This window comes from Heteronotia binoei, chromosome 10, assembly GCF_032191835.1.
Source record: "Heteronotia binoei isolate CCM8104 ecotype False Entrance Well chromosome 10, APGP_CSIRO_Hbin_v1, whole genome shotgun sequence".
NCBI lineage: Eukaryota > Metazoa > Chordata > Lepidosauria > Squamata > Gekkonidae > Heteronotia > Heteronotia binoei.
In genome coordinates this window covers 72,219,906-72,239,378 of record NC_083232.1, presented here as the reverse complement: position 1 = coordinate 72,239,378, position 19,473 = coordinate 72,219,906, and the positions used below count along the sequence as shown (strand labels likewise).

Sequence of the window (19,473 nt, the reverse complement as noted above, 5' to 3'; positions counted from 1 at the left end):
GTCATCAGTCCTGACCCTTCGCTTCAACTTTTCCGAGCGCAGGCAGCGGCCCAACGAGTCTGTCATTGACTACATTGCAGCCCTCCGCCGGCTGTCACTCCGATGTGAGTTTCACCGATTGGAGGAAAGACTGAGGGACCGGTTTATTTTCAGGCTGTGGGATAAGCTGCTGAGGAGGAAGCTGCTTGGGAAAGATGATATGGACCTCACCAAGGCGATCAAAGCGGCTACCGCCTATGAGAAATCACGGAGAGAGCGCATGGCGGCGGCTCACCAAGCCGCCTCATCCTCCTCGAAAGCGGACGATTCAGGGGGAGATGACGCTCTCAATTTGGGGGCTCTCTCTCAAACCCCATCCCCTCCAGGCGGCTTCCAATATACCCTATTTTGCCATTGATTTCAAAGGCCATAAGGTATAATGGGGCCATATATTCGAAAATAGCCGTACATCTACCGTATATACTGCTATTCTGAGTACCGGTATTCGGAAATATATGGTATTCCGAATATTTTGGCCTCATATATATTGCACACCTTTAGTCTTCAGTACAGGCCTGGGAAAGCCATCCACATGGACGCCCTCAGCTGCCTGCTGCTGCCGTCGGAAGATACGGATCCGGCCCCAGCACACCAGATCCTGCTTCTAGAGTCCCTCCTGGACCGCCCAGTGCATGTGAAAGACATTGCACGCTGCTCAGCCAAGGACAAAATACTCTCCCTAGTTCTGAACTGGGTATGGAGGGGATGGCCCACGAGCCGGGTGGGACTGGAGTTTGGGGCGTTTGTGTCCCACAGGGACGAGCTCTCTGTCCATAAGGGGTGCTTGCTATGGGGGAACAGGGTGGTGGTGTCCCTGGTTCTGAGACACTGAGTCCCCACGGCGCTGCACGAAACCCACCCGGGAATTGTGCGCATGAAGGCATTTGCCCGCAGTTATGTATGGTGGCCCGGGATGGATGATGCGATCGAGTCTTGGGTCACTCAATGCCAGCCCTGCCAGGAGACCTGGCCGGTGCCTCCCCTGGTCCCGGTTGTACCTGGACTTTGCAGGGCCCTTCCAGGGACAAACGTTTTTCTTAATTGTGGACTCATACTCGAAATGGCTGGAGGTGCTCCCGGTGGCATCCACCTCCTCCTGGGTCGCCATCGGTGGCCTCCACTGGGTGTGCACCATGCATGGCCTCCCAGACACACTGGTCTCGGATAACGGGACAGCCTTCACGTTGGGAGAATTCCAGGACTTCTGTGTCTGCAACCTCATTAGGCACATGAAGTAAGCCCCCTTCCACCTGGCCACCAACAGCCAGGCCGAAAGGATGGTGCGGACGACTAAAGAATCGCTCCATCGCATCATCCAGGGGGACTGGGAGGGCCGCCTTGCAGAATTCTTACTATCACAGCACAGTATCCCCTCCTCGGCCATGGGCCGCAGCCCTGCTGAACTCCTCATGGGCCACCAGGTAGCCATCCTACTAGACCGATTGCACTCAGACAGAGCCCTCACCCTGCAGGAGGTTCCAGAGTTGATCTGGGCACCTTGAGGTCTAGATACGGGGGACTGGGTTATGGCTAAGAACTTTGCAGGGGGGCTCGCTTGGATCTGGCAAGGGTTGCCAGGGTGCTGGATGTATGAGCTTACAACAGAGGGGGGGGGTCCACCATAAGGAGGCACATTGACCAGCTGAGGTCCATCAAGATCCCCGAGGTAGAAGTCGAGGATTACAGTCCTGACAACCAAACCGCCACCTCCACTAATTCCCCGACCGCCGCAGCGGAGGCAGGGGCCCAGAGCCCCGCCCTTCAGGCGGAGCCAGTGGTCACGGAGGCCCGGGAACCACCGGCCGAGTGTGATACAGCAGCAGCCCCTCCACTCACCGCCGCTGCAACTGCATCGGCTCCACCACCCCCTCTGGGGCTCAAGCGGTCCACCAGAGAGCATCGCAAGCCAGCCTACCTCAATGACTACGTCAGCTAGGCTTGTGAACTAAGGGGGGAGGGATGTTGTATATGTGCTTAGAATCGTATCTATAAGCTGGAGTTCTTGCCTGGCTCACTGGGGCCTCAAGGACAGAGCTTAGGGGACTCGGGAACAATAGGCAGCAGGATCCAAATCCTGCTGCCCTGCTCCAATCAAGAGCTCCTGACTGGTTTGAATGATTCAGTCACAAGCAGCGCGGGAACTTTGGGTGTGTATATATAGGGGGCCCCGTGGCCCTAGTTTTCAGCCTTCGTAGGCAGCGCTATACCATGCTGTATTCAATAAAAGAGCTATGTTCACTACCACCTTGGCTCATTAATGTATAGAACCCACTATATTATAGCAGGGCATAAGTTATTTAACTTAACAAGGAAGGTTCTTGGGTGGGCTGCTGCCTTGAAGGCCTGGCTTGCTGCCAGTTGGAAGCAAGTGGAGCCAAGATCTAAGAGGTCTGCCAGGGCTGTAGTATAGTTGCCAATCTCCAGAAAACAGAGATCTGTTCCCCTGGAGAAAATAGCTGCTTTGGAGGGGGGGGGGGGGACTCTATGGAATTATTCATCACTGAGGTCCCTTCTCTCCCCAAATCCTACTTTTCCCTGGTTTCCTTTGTAGGGATGCCAACCTCCAGGTGGGACCTGGGCATCCCCTGGAATTAATGCTCATCTTCAGACTACAGAGATCAGTTCCCCTGGAGAACATGAATGTTTCTTAGGCTATATGGCTCTGTACCCTGCTGAGATCCCTGTCCTCCCCAAGCTGCACCCCCAAATCTCCAGGAGGTTCCTTACCTGGATCTGGCTACCCTAACCCACCATCCCCCCCACTGGTGGCCAGTAGGAACCTGTGAATCGTAGTCCTTTGAAATCAGTGATGAAGTTTTACCAAAGGACCGGATTACTTCTTGAGAGCTTTTCTTCTCAGCTCTTTACATGAAGGACATGACATCAGGAGAAAGCCAAGTATGCCAAATCAGCACCAATCTGCTAGGAGTAGCTTACCCCAGAAGGAGAGCATAAACATGACATAGTAGCAATGACATTGCAGGGAACTATGAGTTTAACAGCCATCCACTTTAAGCTGTCTATTGGGACAGCTTCCTTTGACTGGTAAGTACCGTCATTTGGGCTTAATGGATCAACCAGTTTTTCATACTGTTATCTCTATTTTCTTTGTATTTCAATAAATGTATTTGTTTAAGTCATATTTCATGTACATGAGCAGGGATATTTGGGGAGGGACAGTGGCTCAGTGGTAGAGCATCTGCTTGGTAAGCAGAAGGTCCCAGGTTCAATCCCTGGCATCTCCAACTAAAAAGAGTCCAGGCAGATAGGTGTGAAAAACCTCAGCTTGAGACCCTGGAGAGCCGCTGCCAGTCTGAGTAGACAATACTGACTTTGATGGACCGAGGGTCTGATTCAGTAGAAGGCAGCTTCATATGTTCATATGATAGGTTCATCTAGACACACAAACTGGGGTCTCAGTTCTCCTGGATGGGGTCGAGTCAGAAAAAGAAGGTAACTCCTGGTTGTCTGAACTGAGCCTTCCGTTCTAATACAAGGTGTTAAATGATACCTTGTGCAAACAAACAAATAAAATGCTTTTTAGTCTTTAGAGTGCTACTGGACTTTTATCTCGGCAAAACACCTCTGTTTCAGTTTCTCAGGCAGAAACTGCATGTCGGCATCACAACTAGAACTGAGAAATTGCTAGAAATCTGGTCAATGAAACTGGCAGGCTTTGGTTAGAAGTTGAATGTGTTGCCAGCTATGGATCCTTTCAGCAAGTACGATGGGCCTCAGGGATAGAGTACACGCGTGATGTGTGCCACTCGGATCAGGGCTTTTTTAGAGGAACATTTTGGCAAGTGACTGCAATCTGCTACATTTCCCTTGTTTGTGCACACATGCTCTGTTGGTTAGAGTCAGCTGGAATGGAAGAAAATCCTATAAACTGGGAATGTGACGGCATCAGTGTCAAAGATTTGAATTCATAAACTGCATAACTGCTTTTTAAGGAAAACAACCCCCTCCCCCCCCCCCCCAATCACTTTTTGTGTCTGGTTGCACATTTGGAAAAAGTCCTCACTGGGATGCTGCTGAAAATCATATTTTCATGGCAGCTTCTCTTCAGGAGAACATCATAAGGTGACTGCAAAACTCACTGTGTCAGGGGTCTCCAACCTTTTTGAGCCTGTGAGCACCTTTGGAATTCTAACTGAAGGTGGTGCGCACAGCAATCCTCCCCCCCCCCCCCCCCAATGTGGCTGCTGCAGGAGGCAGAGCAGACCACAAAATGTCAGCGAGCCAGGTTATGCACAACTCTCATCATAATCCTTCAACATTTAAAGTAGAAGCTGCATTGAACAGAATGCTTCTTAATCTGCACAGGCCATCAGAAGCCCTGCTGGGCATGAGCCTCACCTGACCTTGCCCACTTTCAGACAACACTTGGTGGGCACCAGGAAAGATGTGGGTGGGCACCCCACTGGGGATCCCTGCACTGCATAGAATCATATGGAGTTGGAAAGGACCCCCAGGGTCGTCTAGTCCAACTCCCTGCACAATGCAGGAAATTCACAAATACCTCCCCCTAAGTTCACAGGATCAGTATTGCTGTCAGATGGCCATCTAGCCTTTGTTTAAAAACCTCCAAAGAAGGAAAGCCCACTACCTCTCAAGGAAGCCTGTTCCACTGAGGAACCATTCTAACTGTCAAGAAGTTCTTCCTAATGTTGAGCCGGAAACTCTTCTGGTTTAATTTCAACCCACTGGTTCTGGTCCTGCCTTCTGGGGCCGAGCCAATGAGGTCCTGCCTCACATCATGAAGCAAGGGAAATGTTGCTAGGAAGGAAGCCATTGTGGGGAGCATCCCTCTGTTGTGTGTTGCAGAGAGTGTGGCCCTCAAAGAAACTTTCTTCTGCTACAAGCCTCTGAGTCTGACTTTGCAAATCACCTCTGCCAGACTTGCTGATTAAATTGAAAACAGGTTTTGTATGTGTGCTTGAAGCATTTCCCAATTTTCTTTTCAGAGCAGGCCAAAATATTTATGTAAATATCTACTATTTGGTGTTTAATCTTCAGTATTAACATTCTTTGCAGGCAGCCGGGACTGCTGAGCACAGGCAGTGAAAGCAATCGGCTCAGTAATAACTGATGCAGAGAAGGTGAAGGGACTGCTCAGCCATAATCCGTTTTATTCAGGGAATTATTTGGTTGCCTCCTGGCTGTGCCTTTATTAACAGCCTCTTTGTTTAGAAGTTAGGTAACTTCTTCCATGCAAAGGAGTTCTCAGGGTCCTAGCCGCTGTGCCATTGCAGTGGTGCCTTTTACTAACAAAAGCCCTTGAGAGACTAAAAAGGTCCAATCTACGCAGCACACTCCACTGGATTCACAGTCAGATGTACATCAAAGGGACTCAGCTTAAAAAGTGCTGCTTTTCTCAGCACTGTGAGGAAGGGCTGCAGGGTGGAAGGAGCTTCCAGTTTTCCTCACAGCCCTGCTTTCACCAGAGGAAGGGGACGTGGGGGGGCTTTGTGCACTTTTTGTCTGGCTCCACATGTTCTTCCTAGTTTGTCTTCTCTTGGTAAAAAAAGGATATTTTTGATAGTTGCCCATCATAAAAAATGAAGGGAAAGCACCACTACACATTTTTTATCTAGATGGAGACTTTTCACTAATAGAATTGCCAGTTGCCTAGATTAAAGCCAGACTACTTTGTTGTTGTTTAAGGGGACTTCTTGTAGAAAACACAAGAGGTAAACCTGCCCCCCATCAACTTTTTTTTTTCTTTTTCAGCTGTACTTCTAGATTTTGCAGTGGATAGTGTCACCAAGACTAACCAAAAGCTGTTTGGTCCCACCCCCTGAACCAGAGACTTCTGCTCCTGACCCATGTTGAACTCCACCTTTGTGACCTAGCAGACTCCAGGCCTGACACATAGAGGGACCACCTCTGACCCATTTGGCTCTACCTGGGTAACATATCCCCCCTCCTAATTATTTTAAAAGTTGACAGCTCTGTATCTTAACCTGTGTCTAGATCCTAATTTTGTATCAGATGCATGAGTTTATACTGAGATGAAACAAAATTCCAGCTCCAAGTTACCAGGATGAATCAATTCTAGATTCAATTTTTGGAGAAAATATAATTTTTTCTTGTAAATTTAATGGGGAAAGAATGATTTACACAGTTAGAATGTCTACATTTTGACCTTTATCTGATTTGTGAGCGTATCAGTTTTGTGCCCCAGTGAAAAATGTACAGTCATTGAGCCTCATCCATGTATCCCATGTTTTTTTTTAAAGGTAATGTACAATACCACCTGATTTTGTCAGTGGTGTTTGAAACAATCTGGCACTCCAGTTCAGTTCTAGAATTGAGTCAGGACAGAGTTAGTCATACTGTGGACATATAACCATAACAGATATATGCATAGAGTACCATGTTGGGAACTCAGGGTCCCAATTCAGATCTGGACTACGGTATGCAGAGAGAAGAGGCTTGAACCTCTCTCTTTCTCACAATACAAGAACTCGTGGGCATTCGATGAAATTGCTGAGCAGACAGGTTAAAACGGATAAAAGGAAGTACTTCTTCACCCAAAGGGTGATTAACATGTGGAATTCACTGCCACAGGAGGTGGTGGCGGCCACAAGTATAGCCACCTTCAAGAAGGGTTTAGATAAAAATATGGAGCACAGGTCCATCAGTGGCTATTAGCCACAGTGTATTTGTGTATATAAAATTTTTTGCCACTGTGTGACACAGAGTGTTGGACTTGATGGGCCGTTGGCCTGATCCAACATGGCTTCTCTTATGTTCTTATGTTCTCTCCACTATTCTAAACTTTTAATGGACCTAGGAGCTGCTCTGGCAAGTTGTGGCTGCTTGGGTCGATTCAGGTCAAGAAACTGGTTTGTGAGCCGCCCTGAGCCTGCCTTTGGTGGGGAGGGCGGGATATAAATAAATAAATAAATAATCTGAATAGGGGCCTTGAATGCCTGGGAATTTGAGTTTCCAGCACAGAACTCCAGGCACGCAAAAGTCCCTATGGTGGTCACATGTCTGCCATGTGGAGTTAGTAATGTGTGAATTGGCTTGCCCATGACCACTGGGAAGATTCAAATTGAAATCCCCACTCAGTTACGAAGCTCACGGAATGGCCTTGAGTCAGTCATTTTCCATCAGCCCAAGGTACCTCACAGAATTGTTGTGAGGATGAAATGAATTGGAGAAAATAATCTAAACTACTCTGAGCTCCTTGAAGGAACAGTGGGATAAAAATTCTAAATAGAAATTTGTGGTGGGAAAGATTACTCATGGTCTAAACCCTTACTCCCGTGACGATAAAAACAGTAACTTTGCAGGTACCTGGCTCCTGATACTGCAATAATTAGCTGAGATGAATGAGATTATTCCATCTAATGTACACTTCTGAGACCAGATTTATATCTGAGTGTATGGTCACTAACTGTTTCTCTTAATGAAGTTATTTTAATTTCAAACAAGAAAAGGAAACATAGGCCTCATGTTAGAAATTAGCTAGCAGTTTTCTTTCTGGAGGAGTAGAAGTCAGATGGGAGGAAAGTCAGTTATGACTTGATGGTACATACAGTATGTAGATATATACAAGCCACATGAATTGAGGCCAGCAAAACCATTATTTGATTAAAGATTTCAGGCTAAAGTTATTCAAGCTGGAGAAGTGAACCAAACACAGAAAGTTGGTTCCAGAGTTTTATAATCTTTAAAAACCCAGAACACACTTTACCTCAAAACCAGTTAGAATTTTCTCATCAGTGTGAAGGGAGATGGGCTACTGCCTTCTGTCAGTCAGTTCCAGTGTATGTGCTATCACTCTCTCAGTACTATGACAAAGTCTAGCGTGAAAAATAAACAAAAGATGGGAACTGGCAATTCCCAATGGCTATATCACCCAAGACAGGAAGAAAGTTTAAAGAACATCTCCCTGAGTACACCAAAAAGCAAATCAAAGGAGGAGGAGGAGGAAGAAGAAGACCCAAAATTCGAGATGGGAAAATGTATTGCTCAGTTTCTAGAAGACAAAGTGACTGTTGAAATAAAATGTAAAAGTCCTAGACTGGGTCCTAATAAACCTTGTTCCTCTGTTGTTGGACTCTTCCTGCAGTGTGAAGCAAGATGTGCCACTGAACTATGCCTCCTGCTGGAGGAACACACTGGCACCATAGGAACTGCTCGCCCCAGTGTCTGGTATAAAGGCCACCTAGAAACCATTTGAGAAAACTATTTTTTATTATTGTGATCAACCTGGGCATAAGTATCCCTTTGGATGTTCAGAGTTACTGAGGCAGAATGTATGCTCAAAATGGTCACGAACAAAATTGTTAATAAATAGGATGTTCTTCTTGCACTTTTGGGTTGTTTCTTTCTTTGCCTGTCTTCTGAGAACATCCTTTTCTCCAATATAGATAAATGGCTGTTAATAATTCCTGGGTGGAGTAAAGGAAATACCTGCTCCCAGTTCCTGATACTATGTGGCCCAGCAGCGCCACTCACACAATAGAGAGGGCAGGAGGCAGGGTCCCTCCTTTTTCTGGTGATTTCCCAGCAGTGTGAGAAGACAAGGCTTCTCCTTGAGACACACGTAGAGAGACACACATGGAGCAATGGGGTTGGAAGACTCAAGATGGTAAGAGGTGATGGAAGAGGAGGCTGAGGAGACAGAAGCGGAGTAGATAGGACAATTTTATAGGACTAGTCCAAATATAAACATCTGTTCTTAGTGTCCTTGTTTTCATGCTGGGGTTGCACTGTAATGTGTGTTCATAGTGGAATCAATGCATATCATTGGTCACACACATGAGATCAGGAGTGGCCATTGCCTTCAAGCCTGCATCCAAATTAGGATTCCATCTACTTCCCCTTCAGCCAAGACAAGGAGACAATAAAAGGGCGACGTTTATAAGGACAGAATAAGTTCTAGCCATTTTATACGTGGTTGATATTTCACTGTACAAATTGCAATTTGATTTTAACACAATGCTTTCTTTAGTTACACAGTTTTAACTAAATAAGCATTATTGAAGGTAACTCAGTAAAGTATTAGCCTGCGTAATTACCTTACAGATTCCTTTAAAGAAGCCTGTTGGTGAAGCGCATAGGGAATTTGGAGAATTTTAACTAAGTCAAACATACTTTTCCTTTATTTTGCAGCACTGGCTTCAGCCTTATTTCCTAACCCCTTAACCAAGACCACATAAAAGTGGAAGGTCATGCAAGATGCTTTGTGCCTCCAGGCTCAGGGGTCCAGTGCCTGCAGAAAGCCTTCAGTTCACTCCCTGGCTTCCTCAATGAAAGGATGCTGGATTACAGATGCTGAGGAAGACTAGAAAGCCACTGCCAGTCAAAGTAGACAATGCTGAGCTGGATTGACCAGTGGTCTCACTCCAGAGCAGTTTCACATGACACATGCTGAATTAGGGGATGGGACGGTGGCTCAGTGGTAGAGCATCTGCTTGGGAAGCAGAAGGTCCCAGGTTCAATTCCTGGCATCTCCAAAAAAGGGTCCAGGCAAATAGGTGTGAAAAACCTCAGCTTGAGACCCTGGAGAGCTGCTGCCAGTCTGAGAAGACAATACTGACTTTGATGGACCGAGGGTCTGATTCAGTATAAGGCAACTTCATATGTTCATATGTTCAATTAGGTGTTCATGTACAGTTTTTATAAGGTGTGTTTGCCTTAAATTTTCAGTTAGTCTCTCAGAAATACAGAAAATGCAGAAAACCCAGTTGTTTTCATGACTAGCATGAATAAGGAATTAGTGTGTCTCTGTTTAGAAGTTTTTGCATCCTGTGTTTATATAAAAGTATAAGAAACAAATTGTTTCCAGTACATCACAGCTTTTTGCTGAACAGAGTGCGAGAAGTTGTCAGAAAAATGATTCTCTTTGAAAGAAAAGAAGAAAAAAGATAATCTTGTCCACAAGCTGGCATCAAGCAAACAGAAACATATCTAACAGGGAAATGGGCAGCATATTGAGGCTAGAATCTTCAACGTTTTCCTTGCCTCCACAAAATATAAAAGCAATTGTTCCTTTCTCAAGAGAAGGAACTCTATCGAGCACCCAGCACTATTCAGACAAACCAGGCTTTTAATAAATGGGTGATATCCCCTTGGTCTGTATCCAGAGGCAATCAAGGAACTTGAACTGCACTTACCTCCTCCATACATCTGACATAAATAGGGAAATCTCCATACGTTCCCCAATCCCACTGCATAAGAAATGCAGGCAAACACAAACTGGAAAGGGTTGTCCCATAATGGCCTGGCTTTCTCCATTTCCACCGGCTGAAGTGGAGTGTGCTTTTGCCTTCACCAGGTGCTCTTCAAGCCCTGCCAGAGACGCAGCGCCAACCCAACTCTTAAGGGAAACATGTTTGCCAGTTGCCAGTGAGCTTTTAAATTGCTAATCTTATTAACAGGCACTTTGTAAAGTGGGGAATGCTGGCAGATAGACATACACACAAGCACAATCAAACTGTAAAAGAGGCTGTCTCACCACCTCTGATCCAGTGTTTCCTCATCTTATTTTATACCACTTTTCCAATAACAGGTCCCTCTGACTGGAGAGTTGTGACTCACCTCACCACCCACACCCTCCTTTTATGGTACTGCACCAGGTCCATTGTCAGCTTTAAGTGTGTGAGGTAAACTGGATTTCTTTCATTAGGGTGTCTTCTTTTACACATACAGGATTCTTTAATCCTGTACCTGACAGCACATCACCTGCAAGTCAAGACCCCTAGATTCAAGTCCGGGAGCACCTTAGAGACTACCAAGATTTTTGGGGGGTAAGCTTTACAGAGTCAAAACTCCCTTTGTCAGCCCTGCCCTGGATAGCCCTGGCAAGCCTGTCCTCATCAGATCTTGGAAGCTAAGCAGGGTTGACTCTGGCAAGTACTAGGATGGGAGATCGCCTTGAGAGCTGGAATACCAGAGCTGGAAGGCAGAGGCAGGCTTTACTCAGCCACCTCTCTGAATATCCTCAGAGGTTGCCGTGACTTCCAGGTGCGCACACACACACACACTCTTTCACACACATGCACCTAAAAATACAAAACTTCCCCCCACTGCAACCCCCCCCCCCCCCCAGAAAACTTATACCTCCCAAAATCATCTTGGTCTCTACAGGGCTACTGAACATGAATCTAGCTGTTCTACTGCAAACCAACATGGCTACCGTCTGAAATCAAGAATTTTTCCTCTGGATTCTATATGATGTATAGTGGGATATATGAGTTGAGAATAACACAGGAGCAGGGCTGGCCCTGTCACTAGGCAATTGGCTAGGGTTTCAGCCTTCTGGGGGTGCCAAATTAGGCACCCCCATGTGACTTGGTGATGTCATTAGTGCAGAGGAGCACCAGAGGTCAGCCTTGCCTAGGGTGCCAGACAGTCTAGGGCTGGCCCTGCAGAGGAGTCACATATAACAAAACACGTATCTATTTATTTAGTGTGCATGTGTGACCTGTAATGCCTTCCCACTGTAGTCTGACAGCTGACACAGTTCCCAGATCTAGGAGGAGCATTATACCTCACGGCTACAGCATTGGTTCTTTTGGATGTCAGACTTCAAGACAGCTTTAACAGTTCCCTGCTTTTTATTCAGGAACAGCATCAAAACCCCACCTGTCAAATATCATACACTACTGTCCCTACTGGACAGCCTATCTAGTTAAGATATATCATATCCCTTCTCCTACCAGACCCAACTTCCTTGTTTATCCAATGATTATTGACTGTTACACCCCTCAGCATTCCATTCAGCTTGTTTGAATCCAATCTGAGCTGAATGGGGAGAAAAGTGGATGGAACCCTACAGGTGTTCTGGTCAAATAGTTGTTTGTGGGCATTTCTGGGAAAGAGCTGAAATTTGGCCATTTAATTCTGCCCCATGCTGGCTTTCTACTGAAAATATTGCACAAATTAATATCAGAACCAACTCATGGGGTTTTGGCAACTCCTTGTACTTGTCAAGAAACAGGCAAGACATCTTGTGTTTAATAATTTGTGATACAGCCCACAGCGCAGTATGGGTTTGGCTTAACGAACTCACCACATCACAAATAAATTAATTTAATTTGCAAATTACCTTCTTGAAAAATAGTTCTCCTGACATCAAAAAGGTTCAAGAACAACTTTTGATCAGGAAGGGATTAAGAGAGGGGAGGGTGAGTAAAAATTAACTAAATCAAGGAATTGCAGGGGTGTGGGGCAGTGTTCCCTCTCAGCTGAGTTAGTGTGAGCTAGCTCACAGATTTTTAGCCTCTGGCTCACATATTTTTGTCTTAGCACAGGAAAAAATGTGCCCAGAGCAAACTAATTTAGGCAGTAGCCAAATCTCTCGCTCACAGCTTTAATGCCAGTAGCTCACAAAGTAGAATTTTTGCTCACAAGACTCCACAGCTTAGAAGAAACATTGTGGGGGGGGGGGGGGGGTGTTATGTGTGAGAATTGTGGTCATGAACAGGCCAAGGCTGGCAAGCCCACATTGGGAGAGAGACCCAGGCAGTGATGGTTGGTGTGCACATTGGAGGATTATACCTATACTGATGATACTTACAGAACCAGGGTATAGCCCCTATTCCTTTATGAAATGTCTGCAGGCATGATGGGAGTTTTACTGTGTTCCCTCCCCCTTCTGTGCTATTCTATGTGAAAGGGAAGGACGAGACAAGCAGCTGTTTTAAAGTCACAATTTTCAGGGCTATGTATCATGGGGGTTTGCCTACCCACATCTAGAGGTTATCTCTGGCAATGTAAACTTCAGATGCAGCATCTTGGCTCTAGAATCAACACCAAGAGACCCTTTCTCCTCGGAGCAAGAGACCCTTTCTCCTTGGAGCAAAGGCTTTTATCAAACCTTTTCCTCCACCCCCTTTACATCACTTCCTTCACCCTCTTGATCTCATCCCTCCAGGTTGCAGGTGCATTCTGGGAGCCCTCCTCAAAGACATTCTGGGAAATCTGCAGGAATTGCCTGGAGACCTCCTAGCACCAAATCCCATCGTTGGTTTTCTTATCAGAGTTATTAGTATATGCATAGCTGTAATCTAGCAGGCAATTGAACTGGCTTTCTGCCACTTCCAGAGAGAGAGAAAAACACTATTAAAACTCAGAGATGTGGGGGGGGGGTCTCCACATACAGAACTCAATTTCTAAATTGTATAGTATAGAGTAGAGACAGGATACTTAACTAGGATGGATGCAGATGCAAGAAAGCATGTCCTGCATCCATGATGCCATGATGGAGAGTCTGGCAAAGTGTAAAGATCAGGAGGGAAGCTGGAAGGAAGGAAGTTTCACTGAGAAAGCATTCTACATCTGAGAGTAGAAAGAGGATGGTCAGTGTCCAGCCTATCTGTCTCTGTGACTTGCTTGTAGTCACCCTCTGTAGCCTGACACATGAGACAGTGCAAAGTCCATCATTTCTAACAACCCTTCTCAATGTCTCGTGACACAGCTCACAAGATTTATCTTCCCTCTTAGAGTTTCAAAGCAAACTCTGAGGAATCTGTAATTATTTATTTCGTTGGACAGTACGTTAGCTTGACAATGTCTTCTCTTCGCAGCTCTCTCACTAGGTGATACTTTTGGTAGGCATTGTTACATCTGGTTCGGACTCTCTTCCTTCCAATGGCTGAGGCTCCTCCCCCTCCTCATCCCCTGGGGAAAGAGCCAGAGCTTCCTTTGCCCAGTTGCCCAACATCAGTGTACTTCCTTCTCTGTCTCTTTCAGAATCTCCTCATCCCCAAATCCCTTCTCTTCATCTCGGAGGGAAGGTCACCTCTTCCAAGCCCTGATGGGAGATATTTTCAGTCATTAATGTACCATCATTGCAAATCTTTTGTTATAGGTTCCGGCTTCACCAAAGTATGCCACTTTAGACCAAATCCACAGGACAACTCATTTACAGATTTTGAATTTATAACACCCTACCTCCTTGCAAATCTGGATTTGTCTTTGGTGAAGTGTGAAGGCATACTCTCCAGCACTTCACTGATGAAGAAACACGCTATTAGGGAATCTAATAGGAATGACTATTACATACACTGGAGAAATGTGTATGATGTTAATGGAAGTGTCATCCGAAAACCTTGTGAATCCAATAGGAAAGTATGGCTCTTCCCTGTGCGTTCACTAGGCCACACTAGGATCCCAGAAACTCTAGTATGAATGGGAAAATCCTGGAGAGTCCAATGAGAGTGAATATATGAAGTCTTCAGTGAATCTAGTCATATTGGGGCACCTAACAACCCTGGTGTGATATGCAGGGCTTTTTCTGAGCAGGAACACAGTTCCGGCTGGCTTGGCATCAGGGGGTGTGGCCTAATATGCAAATGAACAAAAGCCTGCTGGGCTTTTTCTTCAAAAAAATCCCTGGTGCTATGGATAGCTGACATTTGATGTCTCCATGTGTATATAACTATAAATCTTAAAACATGAACCTGTCATGCCAGGAAGTTAATAAATGACACAGTATATAAGATAAGAACATTGCTGGCCCTTGTGCCAATGGCCAAACTGTTATCAGAGAAGAACATCTGATAAGTATTAGAGTATAATTTAAGTTAAACATTTTCCTTAGTAATATATATCCTTACATAATTTAGATTTAATTATCTAATGCAGGGGTAGCCAATGGTAGCTCTCCAGATGTTTTTTGCCTACAACTCCCATCAGCCCCAGCCAGCATGGCCAATGGCTGGAGCTAATGGGAGTTGTAGGCAAAAAAACCAACTGGAGAGCTACCGTTGGCCACCCCTGATCTAATGAGTTCGGGAAGAATATCCAAGGAAGAAGAAATTGCTTGGATAGGTAAAAGACCATGAAACAAACACACCACCTATGCTGCACAACAGCCAATAAGACTTGGTTTTGAATTCCTGATCAGTCGTGAAATGTATTATGCAAATAAGTTATTTGTCTGATCAGTTTCCCACCTGGGAATACACAGGTCTATTGGACATGAGATTCAAGGTTGCTACATTTTATGTTCTTAACTTTTCTAACTAGTAAAAGAGGTCAGATCAGCCTTTTACATGCCAATCTTTTTTTGGAAGGATAAAGTACTGGAAGCTTATGATATAGTTCTAATATGAGTTTATTTGCAAATATGTAAGGAGAGAAGGTGGGTAGATTAGGCAGGCACCCAGACAGGCCTGTTTTTAGCTGTAAAACAGCATTAATTCCCTGAAAGCCACGCCATACATACCCACCCTCTCCAAGCTGGAGCAGGCAGACCAGTCATTTCATGGGGAAGTTGGTGGACTGCTGCCTTGTATGGTCACTGGTGGCTAATAGAAAACAGAGCTAAGACCAGTAGCTCTGCCAGCAGTGCAGGTAGGCTTCCCAGCCTCCTGTTGGGGGCTGGTGGTTCCCCCAGTTTTGGGGCCCCCACCAATCCTCCAACACGGAGCTGGCTAGTGGGGGGATCCCTGCCCTCAAAGAGCTGTCGTGTCTGATGCACAGGGGACACTCTAGCAATTTGGATAAAAACTTCATGCAACCCTAAGAGCAGGGGCCTTAGATGGCTCAGATTCCTCAGGGGCAACTGTGATTGGTGTCAGCTCATTCATTGCCTTCTCTTGCACTGCTGGCAGCTGGAGGAAGCAGCAGGTGAGCTGATGCCCATCATTAGTGCCATTGGTAGCTTAGCGGCCCCTGTAGTTCTGCCTTGTACTATTGCAGGGGCCACTAAACTGATTTGCTCCTGGGTCATTTTAACTTCCCACTCTGCCTCCATCCCCAAGACATTTATTTATTTTGCAAGCTAGCTCCAAGAAGTGAGACATGCTTCTTGTGTTGTTGCATTGACTGTTCTCATTCCCACACCTGTAATTATTGCTTATGTGTAAGGGCAAAGTTTAACTGCTTGATTAAAGAACCATTACAGGCACTTTTTGCTACAGTAGGAACATCAACTTTATTAACCTGACAACGTTCTAGCTTTGGTATTTACAACTTAGGTTTCTCTTGCAGTTTCAATCGGCAGGAAGAGAACAAATCCCACACATTTCTCCATGGAGATTTGGTTTTCCTGCAGCAATTAAGAAAACTGATAACAATTTTTAACAATAGAAAGAACCCAGGTGACATTAGTAACTTGACACCAATAATGAAAAAATTGTGCCAGCCCATCCTTGAAACAAGAGCAGTCAGCGATTACTGGAATGGATAGTCAGCATTTCTGCTGTTATCGTTACTGGACCTGTTCCTTCTGGGGCACCTGGGTTGTCGATCTAGCACACACAGTGTCTCTCCGCCTTTGAAAGAGAAGTGGCAGCAGTTGAAAGGATCATTGAGGAAACATTGGCTGTTGATATTGCTTCTGATTTTTGTAAAACGGGGTGGCGAACCCATGCTGATGAGTACAGAATTGCTGCCTCTGGGTCTGGTCTTTCAGTGACTTGACTGTCTGTTGAATTTTCTTCATTTTAGACAAAAATTAATCTTTAGATTGACAAAACAAGTTTGTCCCTTCAAAGAGGAGATTTTCTATTTTGCGCTGCATGTCGAGTGGTACAGCTGCATTACGAAGCTATGAGTGGCAATAGAGTAATATGCCAGAGGCCATAGACCTGGATACGTCTGCTGCATGCCTGCCTGGCATTTATTTCTTGTTTAGAAACTTTTACCATTGCTTCTTGAATAAGCCTGGCAAGTGATTTAGCTTCATCGGGTAACATTAAGATACTGGGAGAGACTCTCCCTTAAAAACAACTGATATCTACTCATGATGACTTGCAAGTTAAGAGATCTTGTAATTTAAGGCAGAAGATGAATAGAACTTTCTGCCAATAGTATCCAGACATCAGTTTTCTCTGACTGCTGGAGAGGAATGCTGTCCAGGTCTCTGCCATGCTTGCAAGACCTCTATAATAAGAGAGAAAGGTGGTAGATGAGTTGATAGAAACTCGTAAGAGTCATGTTTAACCTTATAAAGATAATCTTCCTTGGTGTGGCCTGTGCTGAAGCTGGTTTTTGAAGGATCCGAAGCATGGAATCAGACAGTCCTTCCAATATAAGGCCTTTGGTGTAAAACATTGGCAATTGTGGCATGCAGCCACTTAAATTCCCCAAGGCCTAAGAGGCATAGCTTGTGTTCATCACTATGCATCATTTTGGTGGCATTGTTAGTACATTTTTTGAAGAGTGCCTTGGCCACCATGGCAGGGACCACAAAGATTAATGAGATCCCTGAAATCTGTCCTCATGGGAGAATATCTTCTCAAAGAAGAAGAAAGCACTAAGGAATTCTAAATGAAAAGATGGTATGTCTCTTTGGAGCGATGGAGTATTCAGCGGAGCTAATATGAAAGACATCCTGTTCTTGCGGAGGCGGAAAAGGAACTGAGGGGATAGGGGCGCCTGCCCTGGAGCATGTGACACACATGGAGGGAAAACCCATGCATGTACTGGCTCCAATAGGGTGAAGCACCCTCTTGGGAGTTTTATGCTGAGCCACAAAAGAAAATGTTCACAGCTGGCCTGTGCAAGCTGTGCTATCCTCACTTATTGAAACTACTTCTAATGAATAACATAGGCTCCTTCCCTGGGTAAAGATTGCACGAAGCTGCATTTTTAAAATGACAGAAGGTACCTAAGTATGCTGTACACAACACTTTAGATAGAAAAAATGCTTGCAAAGATCAGAGAATATACCAATACGCCAAAGTTCCCCCATCCTGCACTACTTCCAAGTCAAATAGGGACCAGCTGCTGAGACTGGCTGGCCTACTGCACCCATTTTTCAGTTCCTCACAGTTAAGAAGGAAATGTCCAATGGTTAAAATTTTACTTTGGCAGAAAACACGCTTCACTTCACAAATGCAAAAGCAGCATGAATGGGAAAAAAGGTTGTTTTCCTACAACTGTTTGTTACTAGAAATGTTTACATCATCTAGTTCAGCTAGTAAATTGAATTTGCCGCACTTCATAAAAACAGGTCATAGTTACTGCTAATGTGTGGTGGCCAAAGGGAAGGAATTCTTCAGTTTTATGTTTGTTTTGTATAATTTTTCTAACCACACCTTACTTCTTCACAAAAGACTCTAACTTTTCATTTTCCCTGTGTTTTTAAAGTATTAGATATTAACAAGTGGGAACCCACAAGAAACTTGTGGGGAGGTGGCATTCTCCCACCTTGGCTTCTTTCCCCTTCTCTCCCCCACCCCAGTACCCCCTCCTTTCTCTTTCTTCCCCAAAGCAATCTCCCTTTCTTTCTCTTTTTCTCCCCCCACCAAACCAATATCTCTTCTTTCCTTCTCTATCCTCTCTGCCAATTTCCCCTTCTCCCAAGCCAATCTCTCTTCCTTTCTCTCTCGGTTTCCCCCAGCCAATGCCCCCTTCTCCTCCACAACTAATACTCCTATATCTCCCCTTTTCTTCCCCCAGCCAATTGTCTTTCTCTTCCTCCAAACCAATATCTCCTTTCTCTCTCCCCAAACCAATACTCATATTTCCCTTTCACTCTTCCCAGTCAAGCCCCTTTTCTTTCTTCCACCCCAAGCCAATACCCTCCTATTTCCCATTCTCTCCCCCTTCCGAGTCAATCCTCCCTTCATTCTCTTCCTGCCTCCCTCTTTGAGCTTGGCAGCTGTGGTGGCAGCCAAGCCCAGAGTGACTCCTCACATCTGCCACCACCATGGCTGGGCCCAGAGTCTCTCCCAGTGTTTCACACCATGGCACCTGGGCCCAAAGCCTCTCCAAGTTCTGTGCTGCTGCAGCTGGGCCTGGAGCTGCTCCCAGCATTCCCCACTGCCAGTTAGGTTGGAGCGGTTCCTGGCATCCCCTGCCATGATGGTTGGGCCCAGAGTGGCTCCACAGCAGAAGAAGCAGCAGCAGCAGCCCTCAAATGTAAGTTGCATATGTTCAGACCATGCTTTTTATTGGAGGGAGGGAATTTAAACCCCTTCTCAAAGTGTTCTTTTTTTACCAGATTTTTCTGCAAGCCTAGGGGTCTACCCAAGCTTGCAGGAAAACATGCTGTGGGGAAATGTGCCCTCTGTTTGCGGAAGTAAGTATCTGCAGGCAAAGGGGACAGTTGAGAATTAGATATATAGATGAAACATTACCTAAGTACTTCCATCTGATGTCTAGAAAAATATTATTCGGCACTGGAACATGTTTTGTTTTTACAGATGACTTTAAAAGGACTAATTAATGGGGATTAGAAGAGCAGAGAACTACAACCTTCAAAGTCCACTGAAGTCAATGGGCTTAGAAGGGAGTAATTCTACTTAGTATTACACTGTAAATCTATCAACAGTTACTGGCCAGCAGAGTGAAGTATCATTATGTGGCAGCATACTGTTGTGCATCAGATGGCAAGAGGGCTGCCACAACTGTCTTAATGTCTTGCTTGCGGGCTTTCCACACTTCTGCCCAACTGAACAACTTTTCACTTTGAATCAGCAGGGCTATGATGGTATTATTCTTTCAGATATTTCTTTG

General features: G+C 45.4%; 1 protein-coding gene across 2 annotated transcripts in view; it reads right to left on the bottom strand.

Annotated features, from left to right (window-relative positions):
- SLC6A20 (solute carrier family 6 member 20) overlaps positions 1-10,400 on the bottom strand; it is a 30,655-nt gene extending 20,255 nt beyond the window's left edge. Inside the window, exon 1 of one of the 2 annotated variants that reach the window (XM_060247492.1) lies at positions 10,176-10,400. In XM_060247492.1, coding sequence (XP_060103475.1) covers positions 10,176-10,296 — 121 coding nt within the window. In that variant the 5' untranslated portion in view covers positions 10,297-10,400. The remainder of the gene's footprint in view (positions 1-10,175) is intronic. The other variant, XM_060247493.1, reaches the window with a different exon arrangement.
- Positions 10,401-19,473: the final 9,073 nt, after the last annotated feature.